Source organism: Choloepus didactylus, chromosome 1, assembly GCF_015220235.1.
Source record: "Choloepus didactylus isolate mChoDid1 chromosome 1, mChoDid1.pri, whole genome shotgun sequence".
Taxonomy (NCBI): domain Eukaryota; kingdom Metazoa; phylum Chordata; class Mammalia; order Pilosa; family Megalonychidae; genus Choloepus; species Choloepus didactylus.
In genome coordinates, this window is record NC_051307.1 from 137555636 (window position 1) to 137574791 (window position 19156).

At 39.1% G+C, this 19156-nt stretch overlaps 1 protein-coding gene across 2 annotated transcripts in view; it reads left to right on the forward strand.

Moving 5' to 3' along the window:
* Positions 1–19156, forward strand: part of VEPH1 (ventricular zone expressed PH domain containing 1) — a 228866-nt gene that overhangs the window by 36424 nt on the left and 173286 nt on the right. For both annotated transcript variants that reach the window (XM_037841936.1, XM_037841933.1), the window contains exon 4: positions 10780–10954. In XM_037841936.1, coding sequence (XP_037697864.1) covers positions 10780–10954 — 175 coding nt within the window. The remainder of the gene's footprint in view (positions 1–10779; positions 10955–19156) is intronic.

A 19156-nucleotide genomic window follows, 5' to 3' on the forward strand; every position in this document is an offset into this window, starting at 1 on the left:
TCTTAGGCCAAAGAATGGAGAAAGGTGGACTCATGTCCTAAAGGCACCTTCTCCCTGAAGGGAGATGAGCATGGTTCTTTTATAGGGAGGGTCAGGGGATGTGCATTTGGGTGGCTGATGCAAGCAGCAGTAGGGTTTCATCTTTGGTTTTGATCATACGCAGTCCTTGGGCATGCTAGAACATACTTTTACAAATGTTGCATGTTCAGAAAATAGTGTCTAAATCCTCTCCAGAGGTGGAGAAGTTACTATTAAAATGAACAAAGGTAAAGAAAGGTCAGAGTTAGGGCCTTAGTGCACATGCTCCACAAAAGAGACTTCCCTGGCTGTGGCAAGGCAGAAGTTGTGGCCAGTATCAAAACGGGCTCTTGCTATGTCGTTGGCTGGGGACTTTGTGGTTCACGACATAGCAATGGGGCAAGGCTGCCATTCTCAACCACTTCTTGCACATATTCTATCTTTCTGGAAATAAGCAAAGCTCAAGCAGAGACAGAAGTTAGATGGAACATTCTTTTGGTCAGACTTCATCCTGGTGACAGCTGTATAATTTAATTATTCATTATAACCCCTGTTTACTGCCTGTCTCCCCTCTCCTCAAGATATAAGCTGTCTTATTCACTGATATATCCCCGGAACCTGGAACAGTGCCTGGTACATAGTGGATGTTCGAATGATGCTTACTGAATGAATGAATTAATGAATGAGCAAATAGGTCCAGGAGACGTGACTGTCTCTTGGCTTCCTCTGCAACTATACTTCTCCCATGAGTGGGTCCAAGTGACATGAAGTGGGAAGAGAAAGGGACACACTCCCTCAGGTTACTGTGACCTGCTCTATCTATCAGAAAATACATGGGGAGAACTTAGGTGCATGTCATTTAGCTTTTATATGTAGCCATGCTGCTCAGGAACAAGCATTTTATATGTAAATCCAAAATTAGTGTGACGATCTGATCAATAATGCTGGATGAGTAACCCAGAGATCCTGCTTTTTATAAGTGATGTTTAATAGTTCTTGAGAGTAATCCTTTTTTATGGCTCTTAGTTGAATTCAGGGCCTAAGAGTCAAAGAGTATTTTAGTTGCTATCATCTCAGATAGATCTCTCTCCTACTTAGCTTTATTCTTTTCAAGTTTAAAACACTGGGAAACAGCCCAAAGTACATTTTAAAAAGGATAATCTCCACTAAAAGCTCAAATTGGTGCTAATCTAGTTAAGAATATAATTCTTGGCATCCATAGAACAAGGCACTCTTGTCTTACCTCTACAGCTGGCAATAACTGTCCCCACGAGCAAGGTTTTATTCCTATGCCGTACTTCTCTGAGCACTGAACTGTGTGTGAGATGAAATGCATCCCCGCATGCCCACCAACAGTCTGCACTAAGGAACAAGGGCTGCCATGGGCTTTGGTATTAACAGCTGCTGTTAAAATGGTTTATTTGCTGTCACAAGCACAGAGTTTTCTCTCCATGGGTGCAAATAGGATTTCTGTGATGCAGATAATTCTCGAGATAAATGATTTCATGGTCTTGAAACCAAAGCTCGGCCATGGGAAGGGGTTTGTGCATGACCTGCCAAGACCCAGTGACCCTATCTGCCCACCCTCTCCTTGGCCTCCCAGCCTTTCCCTCACAACCTGTTGCCACCAACAGTGCCTGAGCCTTCTTAACATACTAGGAACAGTCTGGACACTGGAGATTCAGAGCTTTTGGTGGCGATTCCCTCAGTATTTATATGAACTACTTACTCTTTGCTTAACGTTTCACTTATCATGGTATTTGAGACATTTCCAAATGACATATGTGGGAGGAAAAATAGGAAAAAGAATGAGTATGTTAGAGTTTGTCTTTGTTTAAATAATATTATTCTTTTGGGGGGATTTTATACACTTCATGTGGTTCAGTGGAACCACACTTCAGAGACTTTAATAGCTGACCATTCTTTTTCTTGAAAACATCTAGAATTGCTGTAAAAAGTATATGGTCAAATTGGTTAAGAAAGTCTTTTCTTTTATTGTTGCTGGCAAATGCTAGCTCACCACAAGCTTTAAAAACATCAGTTGCTGAGAATACTGTTTCCATTGATCTTTCACTGTGTCTTGTCTGTGTTCACAATTAGTAGGGAACACTTGAATTATACTTCCAAATGCCACCACCTTTGGTTTCTCAGCAAGTTATAGGTAAATGTGCCTGGGGTCATATTCCTCTTATGGAATATTTGTACTTCTCAAGCTATGAGTTGTTCTTGGCTCAAGACCCAGAATAAATAAAGTAAACATGGGTATGGAGTTCTTTGGCAAGAAGATCTGGAAAGAATTGTATGATTGTATTCCACCCTCCAAGCTGGAGCTTTGACAAGCCAAAAGAGGGTCAAAGCTGTGCTACCAAAAATTAAACTAGCAAAAATCTGCATGTAATGGAAGAGACGATCTATAGAAGCAACCCAAGAGTTTGTATGTGTGGATGAGACTGAGGGGTTTGGGGAATACCCAACACTGAGGAAACTTGAATGTAACCTTAAGGGGCCTGGGCTAGAATATGATTATAATTGAGAAAAGGGTATCAATTGGCCTTTCCTACACACCATGTGCCTGAGGAGTCTGTTAACAAAAAGAGTTCTGTCAGCATGGCTCATTATTTTGCCACATTTAACCCTGTTCATTGGGGAGACTGAATCTGATGGACAGGGAAGTTGAAGTCACCAGATTTGAGTACTCACTTAGAGGGCAAGAGTGTGTTTTAATCAGGTTTCACCATGGCCTAGATGAACTATCCCTCAGGATCTCCCTTTGCTCTGATCTGATTTTGTGCCCATGAGTGAACATTTTCATTACTAATCTGGCTCCATGGTGTCCTGATCATGTGAAAGGGATGACCTGTAAAGGGCCTTTGCTATGAATTGAATAAATTGGCGTGCTGGGTTATGCACCAGCCTTTTGGAAATCCTTTAATGTGAGTTAGCCTCAGTGAATCCAAATAATTCTGGGTGGCCTGACCACACATAAGCCCAGACTACTAAAGCTGAGGCCAGCCCCTGGGGGAGGGAAGCAGCCAGCCTCCCTGGGAAGCCTTCTGGCTTGTCACATCAGTGATGACCCAGTTCAGTCAGGCCCACTGAAATTCACCTGGGAGGGGACAAACCAGACAAAGGCAAAGCATGGTATGGGAGAAGTCTGGCTGCAGGTGATGGTCCTGGTAGTTAGGCAGAGTCAGGAACTCTAAGAAGGATCTTTCGAAACCGCTGACTTAATGGTGGGGCACCAAGTTAGGTTGTGAGATACCTATTTTCTCTGCTCAGGAATTGGGTTGACCACCTCAGTCTGAAAAATGGATGGAACTGAGAGAATGGATTAAGAAAGACACCTCAGGTCTATGTTTGCTTCTAATGGTGGTATGGTGTGTGTGTGTGTATGAAGCCTAAGTACAAAAGACTTAATTGACTCAACAGGAAAAGTTAGGGATACGACTGGCCTCAGATAGTTTCTCTCAACTTGGCCAAATCCAGTCTCTGCCATGTTGTCTTGAGTCTCAAACAGGCTTTTCCTACTGTGGTCACAAGATTGTGGCATGAATCTTGACCTTTTGTTCCCACTACTTTGAATCTAGCAGAAGGCAAAAAGAATCTCTTTCACAGAAGCACCATTGTGTCTCCCTAATTATAATTGAGTAACTTGCACAGCCTGAACCTGTATGGACCAGGGAAATGTGGTTCTCTGATGGGTCTGTGTCTGGGTCACTCAACCACCTTAAAGCCAAGTGTGGAAGTGCCTTCATTAGAAGTGCCTGGATGGAGAGCTGAGGAGTGGAAGTTCCTCAAAAAGGAATTAGGGTAGAGTCTCCAGAAGAAGTTTGAATGGTAATTGGGCAGGGGTCTAAGTGGGGCTGAGGATTCGGAGGGGAGAGAAGACCACAACGACATTTTCTGTGGCTTCAGGAACTTATGACCTGGACATCAAAACATGGCTGCTGCGCTCCCAAGACTCACTAACTCACAAGGATTTACATTTGGGTGCCTTGTTTATCCCATAATATTCACCTTACCTGATCTTAGTGTGAATAGATGTCATCTGCCTGACATTGCCGTCACCATTATTGTATTCTTGGCTACACTGGGCCATGACACCACTGCATGTCGTTGTCATTTACACAACCCTGAGAGAATTCAATCCTGTATTCATACTAACTTTTAAGAACACTTAAAAGGGTAACCAAAATCTGAAATTATATGGCTGCATCTTTTTTTTTTTTTGTTAAAGTATATCATTCTCCATAAAAGTAAACAGATAATAGCTTGATGAATTCTAATTAAATAAACACAATGCTGCAAAGGAGAGGCTAGGCCTCCCTATGGTTGTGCCTAAGAGCCTCCTCCCGAATGCCTCTTTGTTGCTCAGATGTGGCCCTCTCTCTCTAGCTAAGCCAACTTGAAAGGTGAAATCACTGCCCTCCCCACTACGTGGGATCAGACACCCAGGGGAGTGAATCTCCCTGGCAACGTGGAATATGACTCCCGGGGAGGAATGTAGACCCGGCATCGTGGGACGGAGAACATCTTCTTGACCAAAAGGGGGATGTGAAAGGAAATGAAATAACCTTCAGTAGCAGAGAGATTCCAAAAGGAGCCGAGAGGTCACTCTGGTGGGCACTCTTACGCACACTTTAGACAACTCTTTTTAGGTTCTAAAGAATTGGGGTAGCTGGTGGTGGATACCTGAAACTATCAAACTACAACCCAGAACCCATGAATCTCGAAGACAGTTGTATAAAAATGTAGCTTATGAGGGGTGACAATGGGATTGGGAAAGCCATAAGGACCACACTCCACTTTGTCTAGTTTATGGATGGATGAGTAGAAAAATAGGGGAAGGAAACAAACAGACAAAGGTACCCAGTGTTCTTTTTTACTTCAATTGCTCTTTTTCACTCTAATTATTATTCTTGTTATTTTTGTGTGTGTGCTAATGAAGGTGTCAGGGATTGATTTAGGTGATGAATGTACAACTATCTAATGGTACTGTAAACAATCGAAAGTACGATTTGTTTTGTATGACTGTGTGGTATGTGAATATATCTCAATAAAATGAAGATAAAAAAAAAGAATATGTACAATTTGGATAGAATGAAATAAAACCCTTGCTGACCCGCAAAAAAAAAAAAAAAAAAATAATAATAATAATAATTAAATAAACACAACCATATAATCAGAACCCAAAATTAAAGGTAATAAAATGGGGCACCTTTTCATATGTTGTTTTAACTCCTTTGATATCCTTCTTTTGTGAAGTATTGTGGGTCAGAAGGAGAGACACCTAAAGAGATGTTAACCCACTCCAATATCGGCATTGGGGTTGTCAGCAAAAGCATGACTCACACAGCACTGGATGGAACAATGTTTTGCTCACATAGAGAAGAGACAGAGCAAGGTCTGCTATACTAGTGGGTGTCGGTTCCCCATAGCCAGCCCGTCTCAATCTGTGGCCAATGCAGGGAGATGTTCTATGCACAGCACCCCTCTCTTATATTCATGTGCTGCCAGAGCAGAGGAGCCACATGTCCTCCCTGCCAGGGACAGATATACCACCACAGTGTGAGCTAGATGTCAAAAACATGCCCATCAGAGTCAGAATGTCTCCAGTGAATATTTACATAAGCTCAGGACAATAGGGGAAGACCAAGACTTTCCAAGATGAATGATTACTTTGGATTACCTGACTTTTCCTCATGTTCCTGAGTGATACTTTATGATACTAGCAAAATATTGTCTATATTGAGTGTTTTATCCTGCGAGGCTGATACACCTGGTCCTGAGCACAGGATGTGTGTGTGGTCCTAGAGAAAGGCTGCAGGCTGTGCTAAGATTGCCCTACTACAAATATCCATTCAAGTCTTTGTCCATTTTTCTATTTGGTTGTCTTGTTTTCTTATTGATTCTTTTTTTATGCAATTTCTTTGCAATATATTTATATACCATACAATCATCCAAACTGTACAATCAGTTGTTCACAGTATCATCATATAGTTGTGCATTCATCACCACTTGTTCTAGTTTGCTAATGCTGCCAGAATGCAAAACACCAGAAATGGACTGGCTTTTATAAAAGGGGGTTTATTTGGTTACAAAGTTACAGTCTTAGGGCCATAAAGTGTCCATCAACAAAGGGTACCTTCACTGGAAAAAGGCCATTGACATCCAGAAAACCTCTGTTAGCTGAAGGCACATGGCTGGCATCTGCTCGCTCCCAGGTTGCATTTCAAAATGGCGTTCTCCAAAATGTCTGCATCAGCTTCCAATGGACGTCTTCAAAATGTATGTCTCAGCTCCAGCTAGCTATGAGCTCCTTCTGTCTGAGCGTATATAGTGCTCCAGTAAACTAAATAAGGCCCATGCTGAATGGGCGGGGCCACGCCTCCATGGAAATTATCCAATCAGAGTTATCATCTACAGCTGGGTGGGTCACATCTCCATGGACACTGAACCAATAGGTTCCAACCCAATGCACACTAATATGTCTGCCCCCACAAGAATGCATTAAAGAATACGGCTTTTTCTGGGGGACATAAATATACAAACCAGCACACTACTCTAATTTTGAACATTTTCATTACTCCAAAAAAAAAAGAAGAAAACTAAAAACAAAAGTAAAAAGGAACACCCAAAACATCCCATACTATCCCCTACCACCCCCTGCATCTCCCCTACTATTCATTTAATTTTTGTCCCCATTTTTCTACTCATCTGTCCATGCACTGGATAAAGGAAGTATGAGTCACAAGGCTTTCACAATCACACGGTCACACAGTGGAAGCTATATAGTTACACAATCATCTTCAAGAATAAAGGCTACTGGATTGCAGTTCAACAGTTTTAGGTATTTCCTTCTAGCTGTTCCAGTACACTAAAAACTAAAAATGGGTATCTATGTAATGGATAAGAATAACCTCCAGAATGACCTCTCGACTCCATTTGAAATCTCTCAGTCACTGTAACTTTATTGTTTTCTTTCTCGTCCCCTTTTGATCAAGAAGCCTTTCTTAATCCCATGATGTCAGGTCCAGTCTCATACCCAGAAATCATCACCCACATTGCCAGGGATATTTACCCCCCTGGGAGTCATATCCCACGTAGAAGGGAAGGCAGTGAGTCCACCTGCTGAGTTGGCTTAGAGAGGCCACATTTGAGCAACAAAAGAGGTTCTCTGGGGTTGACTATTAGGCACAATTATAAGAAGGCTCAGCCACTCCTTCACAGTAACAAGCCCCAAGATTGAGGACTTGGCATTCTAAATCAGTAGTCCACAATGCTTGAGAGAATATCAGGAATTTCACAGTTAGAGAAGTTTAATATTTCCACATTTTTTCCCCAGTCCCTGAAAGGGGCTTTGCAAACACTTTTTTATTCTCTACCCAGATTACTCTGGGATGTATCAGGACTTCACACTAACCTGTACAAACCAACCAGATCTCACCTCTTATTCAAGGTTCCATGTAATTACGGTGTTTGAATAAACTGAGCATACAAGGTAAATTAGATAGTGTGGTACAGATGATATAAATTTTGCACAAAATAAACTTCTCTTCCTTTGGTATCACTCAGAAGTTGAAGTTTTAAAACACCATCAGTATCATCCTTGACCCTTTAGTCTGATTTGCCTTACTCCTAACCAGATCAGTTTCATTCATATCTTTTATTGAAGTCAGTTCCTTTTTTCACCTTTTTTAACAGTTGCCATGTGGGGTAATACTAACTTTCATAGCTACAGAACTCTAGATCTGAGTCTCGGGTATCACACAGATACCTGAATTTCCAGGGAATGACCAGGTTGTACACAAAGAGCCCAGCATCCCAGAATTTAGAAATAACCATAACAACTCAGGAATAGATGTGACTGCTGTTAAGAGCTTACAGTCTAGGAACCTTTGCAATAAGCTTTCCCCTGATAAACTGTGCTCTCAGATTCCATTCTCAGAGTTTGCACATTATAGTTAGCCCATATTAGTGAGGCATTATAATGTTGTCTTTTCATTTCTGGCTTATTTCAGTCAACATGCTGTCCTCAGGTTTCATTCACCTAGTTGCATGCCTCACATCTTATTGATTCTTGATACTTGTAGTCCTTTGTTGGATAAATGTTACTGCAAATATCTTCTCCCACTCTATGGATCATTTTTACACTTTTTAAATACCTTTTGATGATTAGAAGTTCTTAATTTTGTTACAGTCTACATTTATCATTTTTTTCCTTTGTGGTTAATGCTCTATGAATTCTGTTTAAAGAAGTTTTTGCCTAATCTGAAATCATCAAGACATTCTCATGTGTTTTCTTTTATATGTTTTATTATTTTATACTTCACTTTTAAATCTGCAGTCTATCAGGAATTGATTTCTTATGGATACATTTTTCTCCCATATGGACATCTAATTGATCCAACTGTGCCATTTTTAATATGGCATAATATTGCTCAAGGACCCTACATATCAATGACCATTTTTGCCCCATGTCTTTCTTTTGTTCTGATTGTTGGATTTGAAGTCCCCTACAGGTTACTAAAGATAGAATTCTACATTTTATTCTATGTGAGATTATATTCTGCTCTTTAAACCACAGAGAAAAGTTAAAGAATGAAGGTCCTGGCTTTGCACTGTGTTAATCAGGATACATGCTCAGCTGTTATCGCACATTGTATTAATCAGGATACATGCTCAGCTGTTATAACAAAGATAACATATATAACATATATAACAGCTGTTATAACAAGATGTAAATATAACAGTGGGTTAAACAATATAGAACTTGGCTGTCATGTAATAATTTAAGAGTAAGCAGTCCAGGGTGGATATGGTGGTTCTGTGCTACCATGACTGCAGGCTCGTTCTATCTCGTTCTCTCCACTACTCATCACATTGTTTCAAACTTATGGTCTAAGATGGTTGACCACTCCACCCTTTGTTACTATATCCTCATTCCAACAAGCAATAAAAGAAGAAAAGGAAGAGGATGCCAAGCCACTTCATGGTAATGACAACTTAGACATTGAATACACTGCATCTGCTTCTATCCCATTGGCCAGCACTTTGCACATGACCAAATCCAATTGCAAAGAAGTCTGGGAAATATAACCATTAGCCAGATGGCCATATCCCAGCTGAAACTCAGGAAATTTATTACTAAAGGAAGGGGTAAATAGCTATTGGTGGACAACTGGTAGTTTCGGTCACGAAACTCTTATACCCCATTCTGGGTTAGCTCTCAGTGTTCTCAGTCTGATACAGAGAAACCTAGATATTGACTACCCTAAGTCTATTTTCATAGTAACCACTACTTTACTGTCTTTCAAGAAGGTTGGTAGTCCCTCAGCAGCCCAGAAAGCCTTCTGTGCCAAACAGCTGGTGTCATGGCTGCTTTGGGGTCCTTTTTATAACATCAGGGCCTGTGGTGATACGGAAAGGATTATAATAATTACTTTCATAAGTGAAGAAACTGAGACCTGGAGAGGTTGGATGACATCTCCATGATCATCTAGCAAGATGGTGGCAGAGCTGAGATTTGAATCCAGAAGTCTTGTTTTACCCTCACTTGCCCTTCCCACTACATTATGCTCCCAGTGACAACTGTCACAATAGATGCACATTTTCTTCATTAGTTATTCTATTCGACAGATGCTTATTGAACATATACTACAGACCCAAAATTATGGGAGGTACTAGGTGGATTATCTGTGGATGGAAAGATAAGCACTTTTCACATGAACAATTAGAGCACAACACAGCTACTTTTTATCTCTAATAGGATAATACAAAGTCACTTCCCCAAACACATTTTACTCTTTGTAACTTTTGCCCTATAGTCAGACTGTGAAGTGGGGTTGAATATCAGAGGTAGTGAGTATGTATTGTTCATTATCAAGAAAACAATTTATATTTTCCAATTATTCTTTAATAGAGTAACTAAATGCTAATAGCACTATTTTATACTTGAGGACGTTTATTTTTATGTTCAGTCACAAAGTAAATCAAGAAGAGAATTATTTTAGGATCCAGAATGCCTTTAGTTTTTAGCCTTACTTGCATTTATTTTTTTTCTTTCTGAAACTCATTAGCTGAAATCTCTTTAACTTTTAAGATAACAATCAAAAAGCAACTTATTCCACATTTCTTAAGGTATTTTCTCAATTACAAATCTGAAGGGTTTTTCCTCTTATCAATAACTCCTTATTGCCCTGAAGTTTCAATTCCAAACTCCGTAGCATGTCATACCAGGCCTTTCATAATCATGCCCTTGTTTACATCTCCAGTCCCTTCCCTCATTCCCCACCCTAACTTCCCCACATGTACCACATAGCAGTTTTACTGAACTGTTTGCAATTCCCCAAATGCATTAGCTCTCACTGACCTCTGTGCCTCCACACAGGCTCTTCCTTCTATCCACTCCTTACCTTGCCATCACACAGCCATCTCCTCTTCATCTCTTAGGCATCAGCTGAGGCATCACCTCCCCCAGAAAGTCCTTCTGGATACCCCCAAAACTCAATTAGATGCTCCTTCTTTGTTCCCTTAGTGCCCTGTATTTTGCCTATTAGGGGCCTCATTGGCATATGTTGTTAACTGCCTGTTTGCTGATTAGTCTCCCTAACAAGGCCAAGAGTTCCCTGAGGGCAGGGCCTATGTTTTCACATCTGTAGCCTGGGAGCTTAGCTCAATAAATGTTGTTTGGATGAATGAATACACCAATGAATAAATAATGAGTCACTTATTCTTTGTGGCTTTCTTTTATTTCCCCAGAATTATGACCGGCCACCTGTGATGGCATTAGCCATTCCCATTGCAGTGAAATTCCTCCACAGAGGCAACAAGGAACTGTGCAGGAATATGTCTAACTACCTGTCCCTGGCTGCTATTACCAAGGCAGATCTCCTGGCTGATCACACAGAGGCTATTGTAAAGAGCATACTCCAAGGTAAGGTGTGAAGGTTGAGCTGCAAGACATTTTTGGAGAGATTTTAAAGTATATTCATGAGGCGGTTATGGTTTAAGGAAAGCAGGACTTAGAGTATTGAGAGCCACATTAAATTTTCCACTTTGCTAATAGTTGACTTGCAGACATGGACTAGGCCACTTGGGCTGCCTGAGCCCAAGTCTCTTTACCTGGCAGATGAATTATTTGGATTCATTAGATGAATTCTAAGCTTCCTTCCAAGCCTTCATTTCTCAGTTTGGAGATCTGGGTTCTCCATGCTTGTAGCCACTCTGTTCCACTACTCCCCATGGACAGCCTACCTGCAGTACAAGGTGAACCGCCTACCCCACAACTCCCAGTGGTGGTGGCGGATGGAAAACTACTTCTTCCTTTGGTTTCTAAAAGCAAAGCATGTCTTTTGTTACGTAAAATACAACAGAGAGCATTTAAGCATTTCTTAAATGTGAATATGACTTGCGACTTACAAATTTGTTAAATAACCATCATAAAAATTCAAATCAGAGAACTTCAGTTAAATGTTTCAACATTTGAATGAAAGAGAAGATCAAGTTAGTCCACTCAAAATATTGTGGTTTTACTTCAGTTTCAGATCTATCAGAAACCAAGTTTCTTGGATTTGGGGGTCAAGGAATGTTATTAGTATTATTTATATCTAATTTTCTTTGGCTACAGGATTGAATTGCTAATTTCATTTCATCAATGATATAAAATTCCCTGGAAGTCCAGAAAGCCAGTTATGCTCTTTTTTTTTTCTTTTTTAACCACCTTGGCTACATTTTTTGAAACATATTTTATAGGAATTAAAAACACTTATACTCACCACACACTTTAAAACCATGATAGTTAAACTTGCATCTAACTGATTTATGAAAAAAAATTGTCTCACTACAGCTGCCAAAAACTTAGCTCATCTATTTGTTTCGTTTTGTTTTTGAAATGTTCTTTCACTGACAAAGAAATCTTGTGAAAAAGAAAATGCACTTTCTGAATTCGCAGCAAGCATCTGAAATAAACAAATGATTTTGCATATTTGATCTGGTAATATTGAGATTACTGTAAAATTTTGGGAGTATATATTTCAAAGTTTAGATTCGGGGACTGATGTGCCCATAATACTCCACGATTACCTCCATGTAATTATCAAACTTAGAATTGCAAAGCAGAAGTGAATCTTGTGTCTGAGTAGTGAGTTTTCTGCTCTGTAAATCTTTGTCTTACATCCCCTGCCTAACAAACTTAGGAGCCATGAGTGGGATTTCTTTGGCCATTACCTACAATTTTTCCCCTTTAGACCTTTCTTCTTGATGTAGAATATAGCATCCTAATCCCTACTCTCACATTTTTCTACCTCTACAAAAAACACTGGAGTGTTACAATTATTTAATTCTACTTCAGTTTTTACAAGGCTAGAATTATAAAATTGTAGACTTAGTATGGGTCATTAAACATTACATAGCTCAGTTGCCCATGCAATATTTGAATCCTCATCAAATGGTCATCTATTCAATTATAGCAATAATAATAATAATAATAACTGTAATGGCTAAAATTTATTGCATGCTTCCTTTGTGCCAAATATTATCATAATCCCTTTAGGCCCATTATGTCATCTAACCCCCCACAAGAACCCTACAAAAGAAGTCCTATTACTATCCCATTTTACCAATAAGAAGTATTTTAAGTAGCAGGAACCCCAGCCACAAATGGCTAGAAGAGGAAGAGAAAGAGGAAGAGGAAGACAAAGACAAAGAAGAAGAAGAGGAAGAAGAAGGAGAAAAGCAAGAACAACAAGAAGCAGCAGCAGCAGCAATATCTTCTCACTGGCACAACATGACTGAAAAGTTCATGAGTATCGCTTACTTCAAGTATGGTTTGATTTAAAGCTCAGTGGTGTTTCCAAAAGCCATTGCTTGGCTCTGTTTCCTCTGGATTGGTTTTGCTGTCATGTTCCATGCTGTGCACCTCCACAGCCTCCAGCTCACCTCATCACAAATACCAGGGAAGCAAAAGAAAGTCCACCTCAAGTCTCATTGCCTGGGATTGATCTGACACCAGCTGCATGCGCGTTCCTAAACTAATCCATCAAGGTTGCCAGGGGATACTGTGTTTCAATTGATCAGGCTTGGGTCAAGAGCCATCCCAAATCAGGAGCTGGGAGTTAACTTCAGCAGAACCACATGGGCAGGGAGTAGCTCCCAAAACTGCTGCCAATAGTGGTGTGAATGGATACTGGGTATCAAAAAACCCCACAAATTTGCGCCATGCCATTTTACAGATGAGGAAGCCAAAACTTAGAAAAGTTAAAAGCAAGATTCAAACCCTTGCCAGTTTTACTCCCAAGACTACTTTTGCTATTGAATCTCAGCTTCACCAAACAATGGCTGTATTTTCATCTTTCTGAGACTCCATTTCCTTATATGTAAATAGAGATGTTGAGACAATTACATGAGATAAAGCCACAACATTGTTAACTTGCAATAAATATTAGCTAAGGTGGTGATGATTATAATCATGATGGCAACCCTATAAATGAATAACTGTAGTGACAGGGAATTTACTATTTCTTTCAGTAGCCCAATTTATCTCTGGGCGACTCTAGTTCTTCCTTCTATTGAATTAAAAGTTTTCTCCCTATGGCCTCCCACTTTTGGCTAAGGCCTTTTCCTTGGGGCCATAAAGCCTAGTTCCTCTTTCACATGACAAGCTTTCAAAAATTAGACCTCAAGTGTCATATCTGACCATCCATCCTCTTCCCACTCTCTTTTTCTTCCATAAGCATAACATCCATAGTTTCCTCTCTTTGCCAAGTATACCTGCCCCCTCCTGCACTGGGCCACTCTCTCCTGAAAGTGCTCTGGTTCACTTATGAGCATTGTGCAGTATGAAGCCCATGGCTAAGCTTAATATTCCAAATTTAGTCTTGCCCGTGTGAACTAAAATGGATTTATCTCCTCTGTTGAGAAGCTATATTTGCCTTACTGAAACCTAAAATCAAATTTACCTTTTTGTCAACCACGCAATCACATAACGCTTCTATTGAATTTATTGTCCACTAAACTTCCAAAACTCTTTTTTGCACATGTTGTTTTAGCATGCGTACTGCTAAACTGTATGCCGTAGTCTATGTGCCTTGTTCATTTTTGAGCCTCATGCAAGTATTTATGTCCATACCTTTTCACTTTCTTCTTATAAGATTTAGCCTATTGCTCTGGCATGCCAGGATCTTATTGGATATTGATTCTTCCTTCTCAATATTATCTGCCGTTTGTCCCAAGTTCTTGTCAACTATAAATTTTATGAGCAGAAGCACTCTATCTTCATTTCAAAATGCTGATGAAAAGCTGACCAGATGGGGCCGGGCAAGCCTAATGGTGAGCCAGTGGTGACTGCCCCTTAGACTTCATTGATACTATTCCATTGATCATTTTTGATGATTGTGTTACATATGTGTCTGTCCCTGATTCCAAACTGAATGCCTCCATTATGCTCCTCAATCAATCATGAGACACTAATGGGTTTATCTCTGAAGGCAAATATTTCTAAATAGTTCCAAGCCAAGTTCTGCTACTTATTATTAATGATTATTTTAAAGTAGTAATGTTCGCTTTTACATTAAATGTAAATACTACTCCATTTTATTCAAATTATTTAGATTCCATTTGTTTCATATTCTCTGAATTAACCCAGTGAGGAGTTATAAAAGGTCCTCCCTTTGGGAGAAAGGTTAAAGCGTGGGCACAGTGCTGTCTTGATTCACACTTGAGGGCTAAGGGGATAGAAAACCAAATATCAAATAAGATCATTGCATCGTATTTTTAAGCCAACCCTCCCACATGCACACCATTTAGTTTTGCAGGCAAATTCTAACAAATATTCAAGGAAGACATAATTCCAATATTATCTAAACTTTTCCAGGTTATTGAAAAGAAGTCTATTCTCCAACTAATTCCATAAGGCTAGTTATGATAACTATGATCTCAACATCAGACAAGGACAGTATGAGAAAGGAAAATACAGGAACATCTTAAATATGAACATAGATGCAAGAATCATAAAAAAAACTTTAGCAAATTGAATCTAGACATGCTTAAAGAAAATAATAATTAACATTTGTTCAGTGCTTATTATAAAGCAGATACTGACCCAACTCATGTTCTCCTTGTTTTAGTTTCCTAGGTTGGCTTAACAATGGGAACATATTAGCTTACAGTTTTGAGGCTGAGGAAGATGTCCAAATCAAGGCATCAACAAAGTGACACTTTCTTCCCCAAGCCCAGCTGCTGGTGATCCTTGGCTCCTCTGCCACATGGCAAGGCACGTGGCGGCATCTGCTGGTCTCTCCCTTCTCTTCCAGGTTTTGTTACTTTCAGCTTCTTGCTTCTGTGGCTTTCTCTCTCTTTGTCTCAATTTCATTCTTTTATAAAGCTGTCTAGTAAGAGGATTAAGACCCACTCTGGGCAACATCTTAACTGAAGTAACCTCATCAAAATGTTCTACTTACAATGGGTTTACATCCACAGGAATGGATTAGACTTAAGAACATGTTTTTCTGGGATACCTACGGCTTCAAATAACCACACTCCCAATATCTTATCAGGGAAGAGCTATTGTTATCCCCATTTCATAAAATTCATAACAGCCAAGTTAAGTTTATCCCAGGAATGCAAAGATGGCTTAATATTCAAAAAGTAATTCCCCATGGTAAAAAACTAATGGGGGTAAAAACTGTATGATCAGTAAAAAGCATTTCCCAAAGTCCAGTACCCATTCATGATTTTAAAAGTAAAAAAGATTTTTGCCAACTAGGAATTTGGGGAAACTTCCTTTAATATATATCTATATAACAAACATGATAGTTAATGGTGAAATGTTAGAAATATTCCTTTAAAGTAAGGAATAAGAAAAGGATGCTGTTCTGGTTTGCTAATGCTGCCATTATGCAAAATACCAGAAATGGATTGGCTTTTATAAAGGGGGCTTATTTGGTTACAAAGTTACAGTCCTAAGGCCAGAAAAAGGTCCAAACTAAGGCTTCAACAATACAGTACCTTAACTGAAGAACAGCCCATGGCATCTGGAAAACCTCTTTTAGCTGGCAAGGCACATGGCTGGCATCTGCTGATTATTTGCTCTGAGGTTGTGGTTTCCAAAATGGCTTTCTCCAAAATGTCTCTGGGCTTGTCTCTCAGCTTCTTCAGCTCCTGTGCATCTAAGCGTCGGGTGTCGTCTCTTAGTTCTCTGAAGCAAACTCTAGGCTAGCGTCTCCAAACATCTCCAAGCATCTCCAAGTGTCAGCTCTTAGTTTCTCTCCAAAATGTCCCACTCAGCTGCTCTGAGCTCCTTCTGTTTGTGAGCTCTTTTGTAGGACTCCAGTGATTAAATCAAGACCAACCCTGAATGGGCAGGGTCCATATCTTCATGGAAATAATTTAATCAACTGTTTCACCCACAGTTGATTGAGTCACATCTCCATGGAAGTGCTCAATCAATAGATTTCAACCTAATCAACATTAATACATCTGCCCCCACAAGACTGCATTAAAGAATATGGCTTTTGAGGGGACACAATATATCCAAACTGGCACAGATGCCCACTCTCCACATTTCCACTTCTGTTTACTATGGTATTGGAAGCCTTTGCTTAGACCAGAAAAGTAAATGAAAGATATAAAAATAATAAATTAAGTGACAAAACAATCATTACTTTCAAGAATATATTATTATCTGTAGTAGAAAACCTAGATGCTCTCCATTCAATTCTTAGACATAAGAGAAATTTCAATACAAGTACTGGAGTTGACATCAGTTTACAGAAACCAACTGTTTTTCTAAACACCAACAATAATCAATTGAAAATGTAAGGTTAAAAAATACTGTTGAAAATAGCAAAATACAAGATCTTTATAGGAAAATGTGTGTGACTTCTGAGGATAAAATAATAAAACCTTATGGAAAGCAATTAAATAAAAGATAAGCAAATGTAGCAATATACCACATTCTTGGATGAGAGGGCTTGATATAGCAAAGATGTCAACTTTCTGTAAGTTAATTAATCCATAAATTAAATGAGACTTTAATAAAATTCCAAGAGTTTTCTGTGAAATATGACAAACTGATTTTAAAATACCCATGTAAGGTAAAGTGGAACAGACAGCCAAAACAATTTTGTTGAAGGAGAAAAAGGTGGCAGTTGGGGAGTGATCATTTTCCTACTAGATATCAAAAGTTGTGAAGCCATAATAATTATGACAATGTAGTTCTGTGAAAGAAAAGGCAAATAGCTCATGAAATAGAATAGACAGTTCAGAAACAAATCCATGCATATATGGAAACTGCATAAATGGCAGCGATATCTTTGCCATGTAGAAGGATAGATTACTCAATAAATGGCTTTGGTTTAATTGTTTATCTCAAAACATGCAGTTTAATTCCAGGTGGAATAAAGATCTAAATGTGAAAAACAAAACTTTAAATTTCCTTTAAGGTAAAATTCAAAACTTATGCATGATAAAAAATCTTAGCAAGCCAGTAATAGCAAGAACATCTTTAATCTGATAAAGGGTATCTACAAAAAAAAACCCACACAATTAAAACCATACTTAATTGGGAGACGCTGAATTCTTCCACTTTAATTCAAAAATAAAATAAAGATGTTGCTTTGTTAGTGAATTCATGTCTGCTTACATCATATCAGAAGTAATTGATAATTTGTAACATCAGAAGTGGGAAAGTTGTTTTACAATGGTCCTGAGTAATCCTCCAAACTTCTTCTTTGTCATATGAGGCTGGGCTGTAACAGCTGTCTGACTAGTATTGGAAAATCAAAGCAACACCAGTGCTTAATGAGTTGGCACATCTTTCACCCAAGAAGCCAACAACATTATTGGAGACCCCTAAAATGAGCATGTCTCCAACTGTAAAGGGTTGTTTGAGAGCTTGTAGGGAAGCCATTTCCAAATTTTGATTTGGAATCCTGCAATGCAGTGCATGCTGCTACTGTCAATGCTAAACACAGTGTTTTTCTGAATCACTGGTCATAACCAGGAAAGATGCACATCCGTCAGAATGCCTTTACGTGGTCTTCTGGCACAAGTCAAAAGATGACCTCAAGTGATTTGATACTTAAGTAGAAAGTCTCTAGAAAGAAAATTTAATGCTCTCCCAGCAGGAGTCCAAATTCCTTTCTGACTTACTGGCAATAGTTTGGAAAAGACTGTCTAGTTAATTATGATAAATTCACCTCATTTCTTTCTCTGAGACAAAAATCCAAAGCACTGATTGGTGAGCTGTCTCAGAAAAGCAGAGATAGAAACTGACGCCTTGTTCATTGTGGCAGTAATGGGTGAATGTGGGGTTTAAACAGATAGAGCATCTCTACTCTGCACAGTGCCAGGCCCATAGTGCAACAGTTACTAATTATTCTTCTCCTTCTCCCTCCCTTTCCTTTTCCTCTTTCTCTTCTTCTTACAGTTAGCATCATCATCATTGTTGCCATCACTTATTGAGCATCTGCCACTTACCAGGCCCATATTACAATATTGGCAGCAGAATCATATCCATTCATGGAGTTTCTAAATCCTTTGGGAGATGACTATCCATTGAAAAATCATAATATAATTGTTCTTAAAGGAAAAGGATTTAAGTTCACCATATTACAGGTTGCTGGGAAATTATTAATCAAACACTCTAGGAAACTGGCTGCTAATCAATCTTATTAAGAATATTCAAACTGAATATTACTAAACATAGTGAAATATCAATATAATGTTGCAAAAGGTCAACCCAAATAAGGATCAGGAAATAGAGACACATCTTGAAACAGAAAAGAACCTCTCCTGATTGTTAGCCAAGTCTTGGATCTGATGTGAGCCAGAGTTTGCACCTTCTTGACTTCACCAGCAGATGTTGCTGTGAAATAGAATAAGGCCTGTACAGTTATGGAGATCCTTGTGCTGAACTCTGAAAATGACTTACCCACAGTGTAAGGGAATCCTTATATATTTTTTGTTTGTTTGTTAGGTCATTTATGCTTTAATTCATTGGGAAAAATGAGGGGAAATGTGTTTTATAAAGATAACTTTCATTTCAAGTATTAGTTTATGGTTTATAAAGCACTTTTATTTAAGTCATCTCCTTTTATATCCTTCACCAAGGTTGGCAAGTCCTATTAGCTCTAATTTC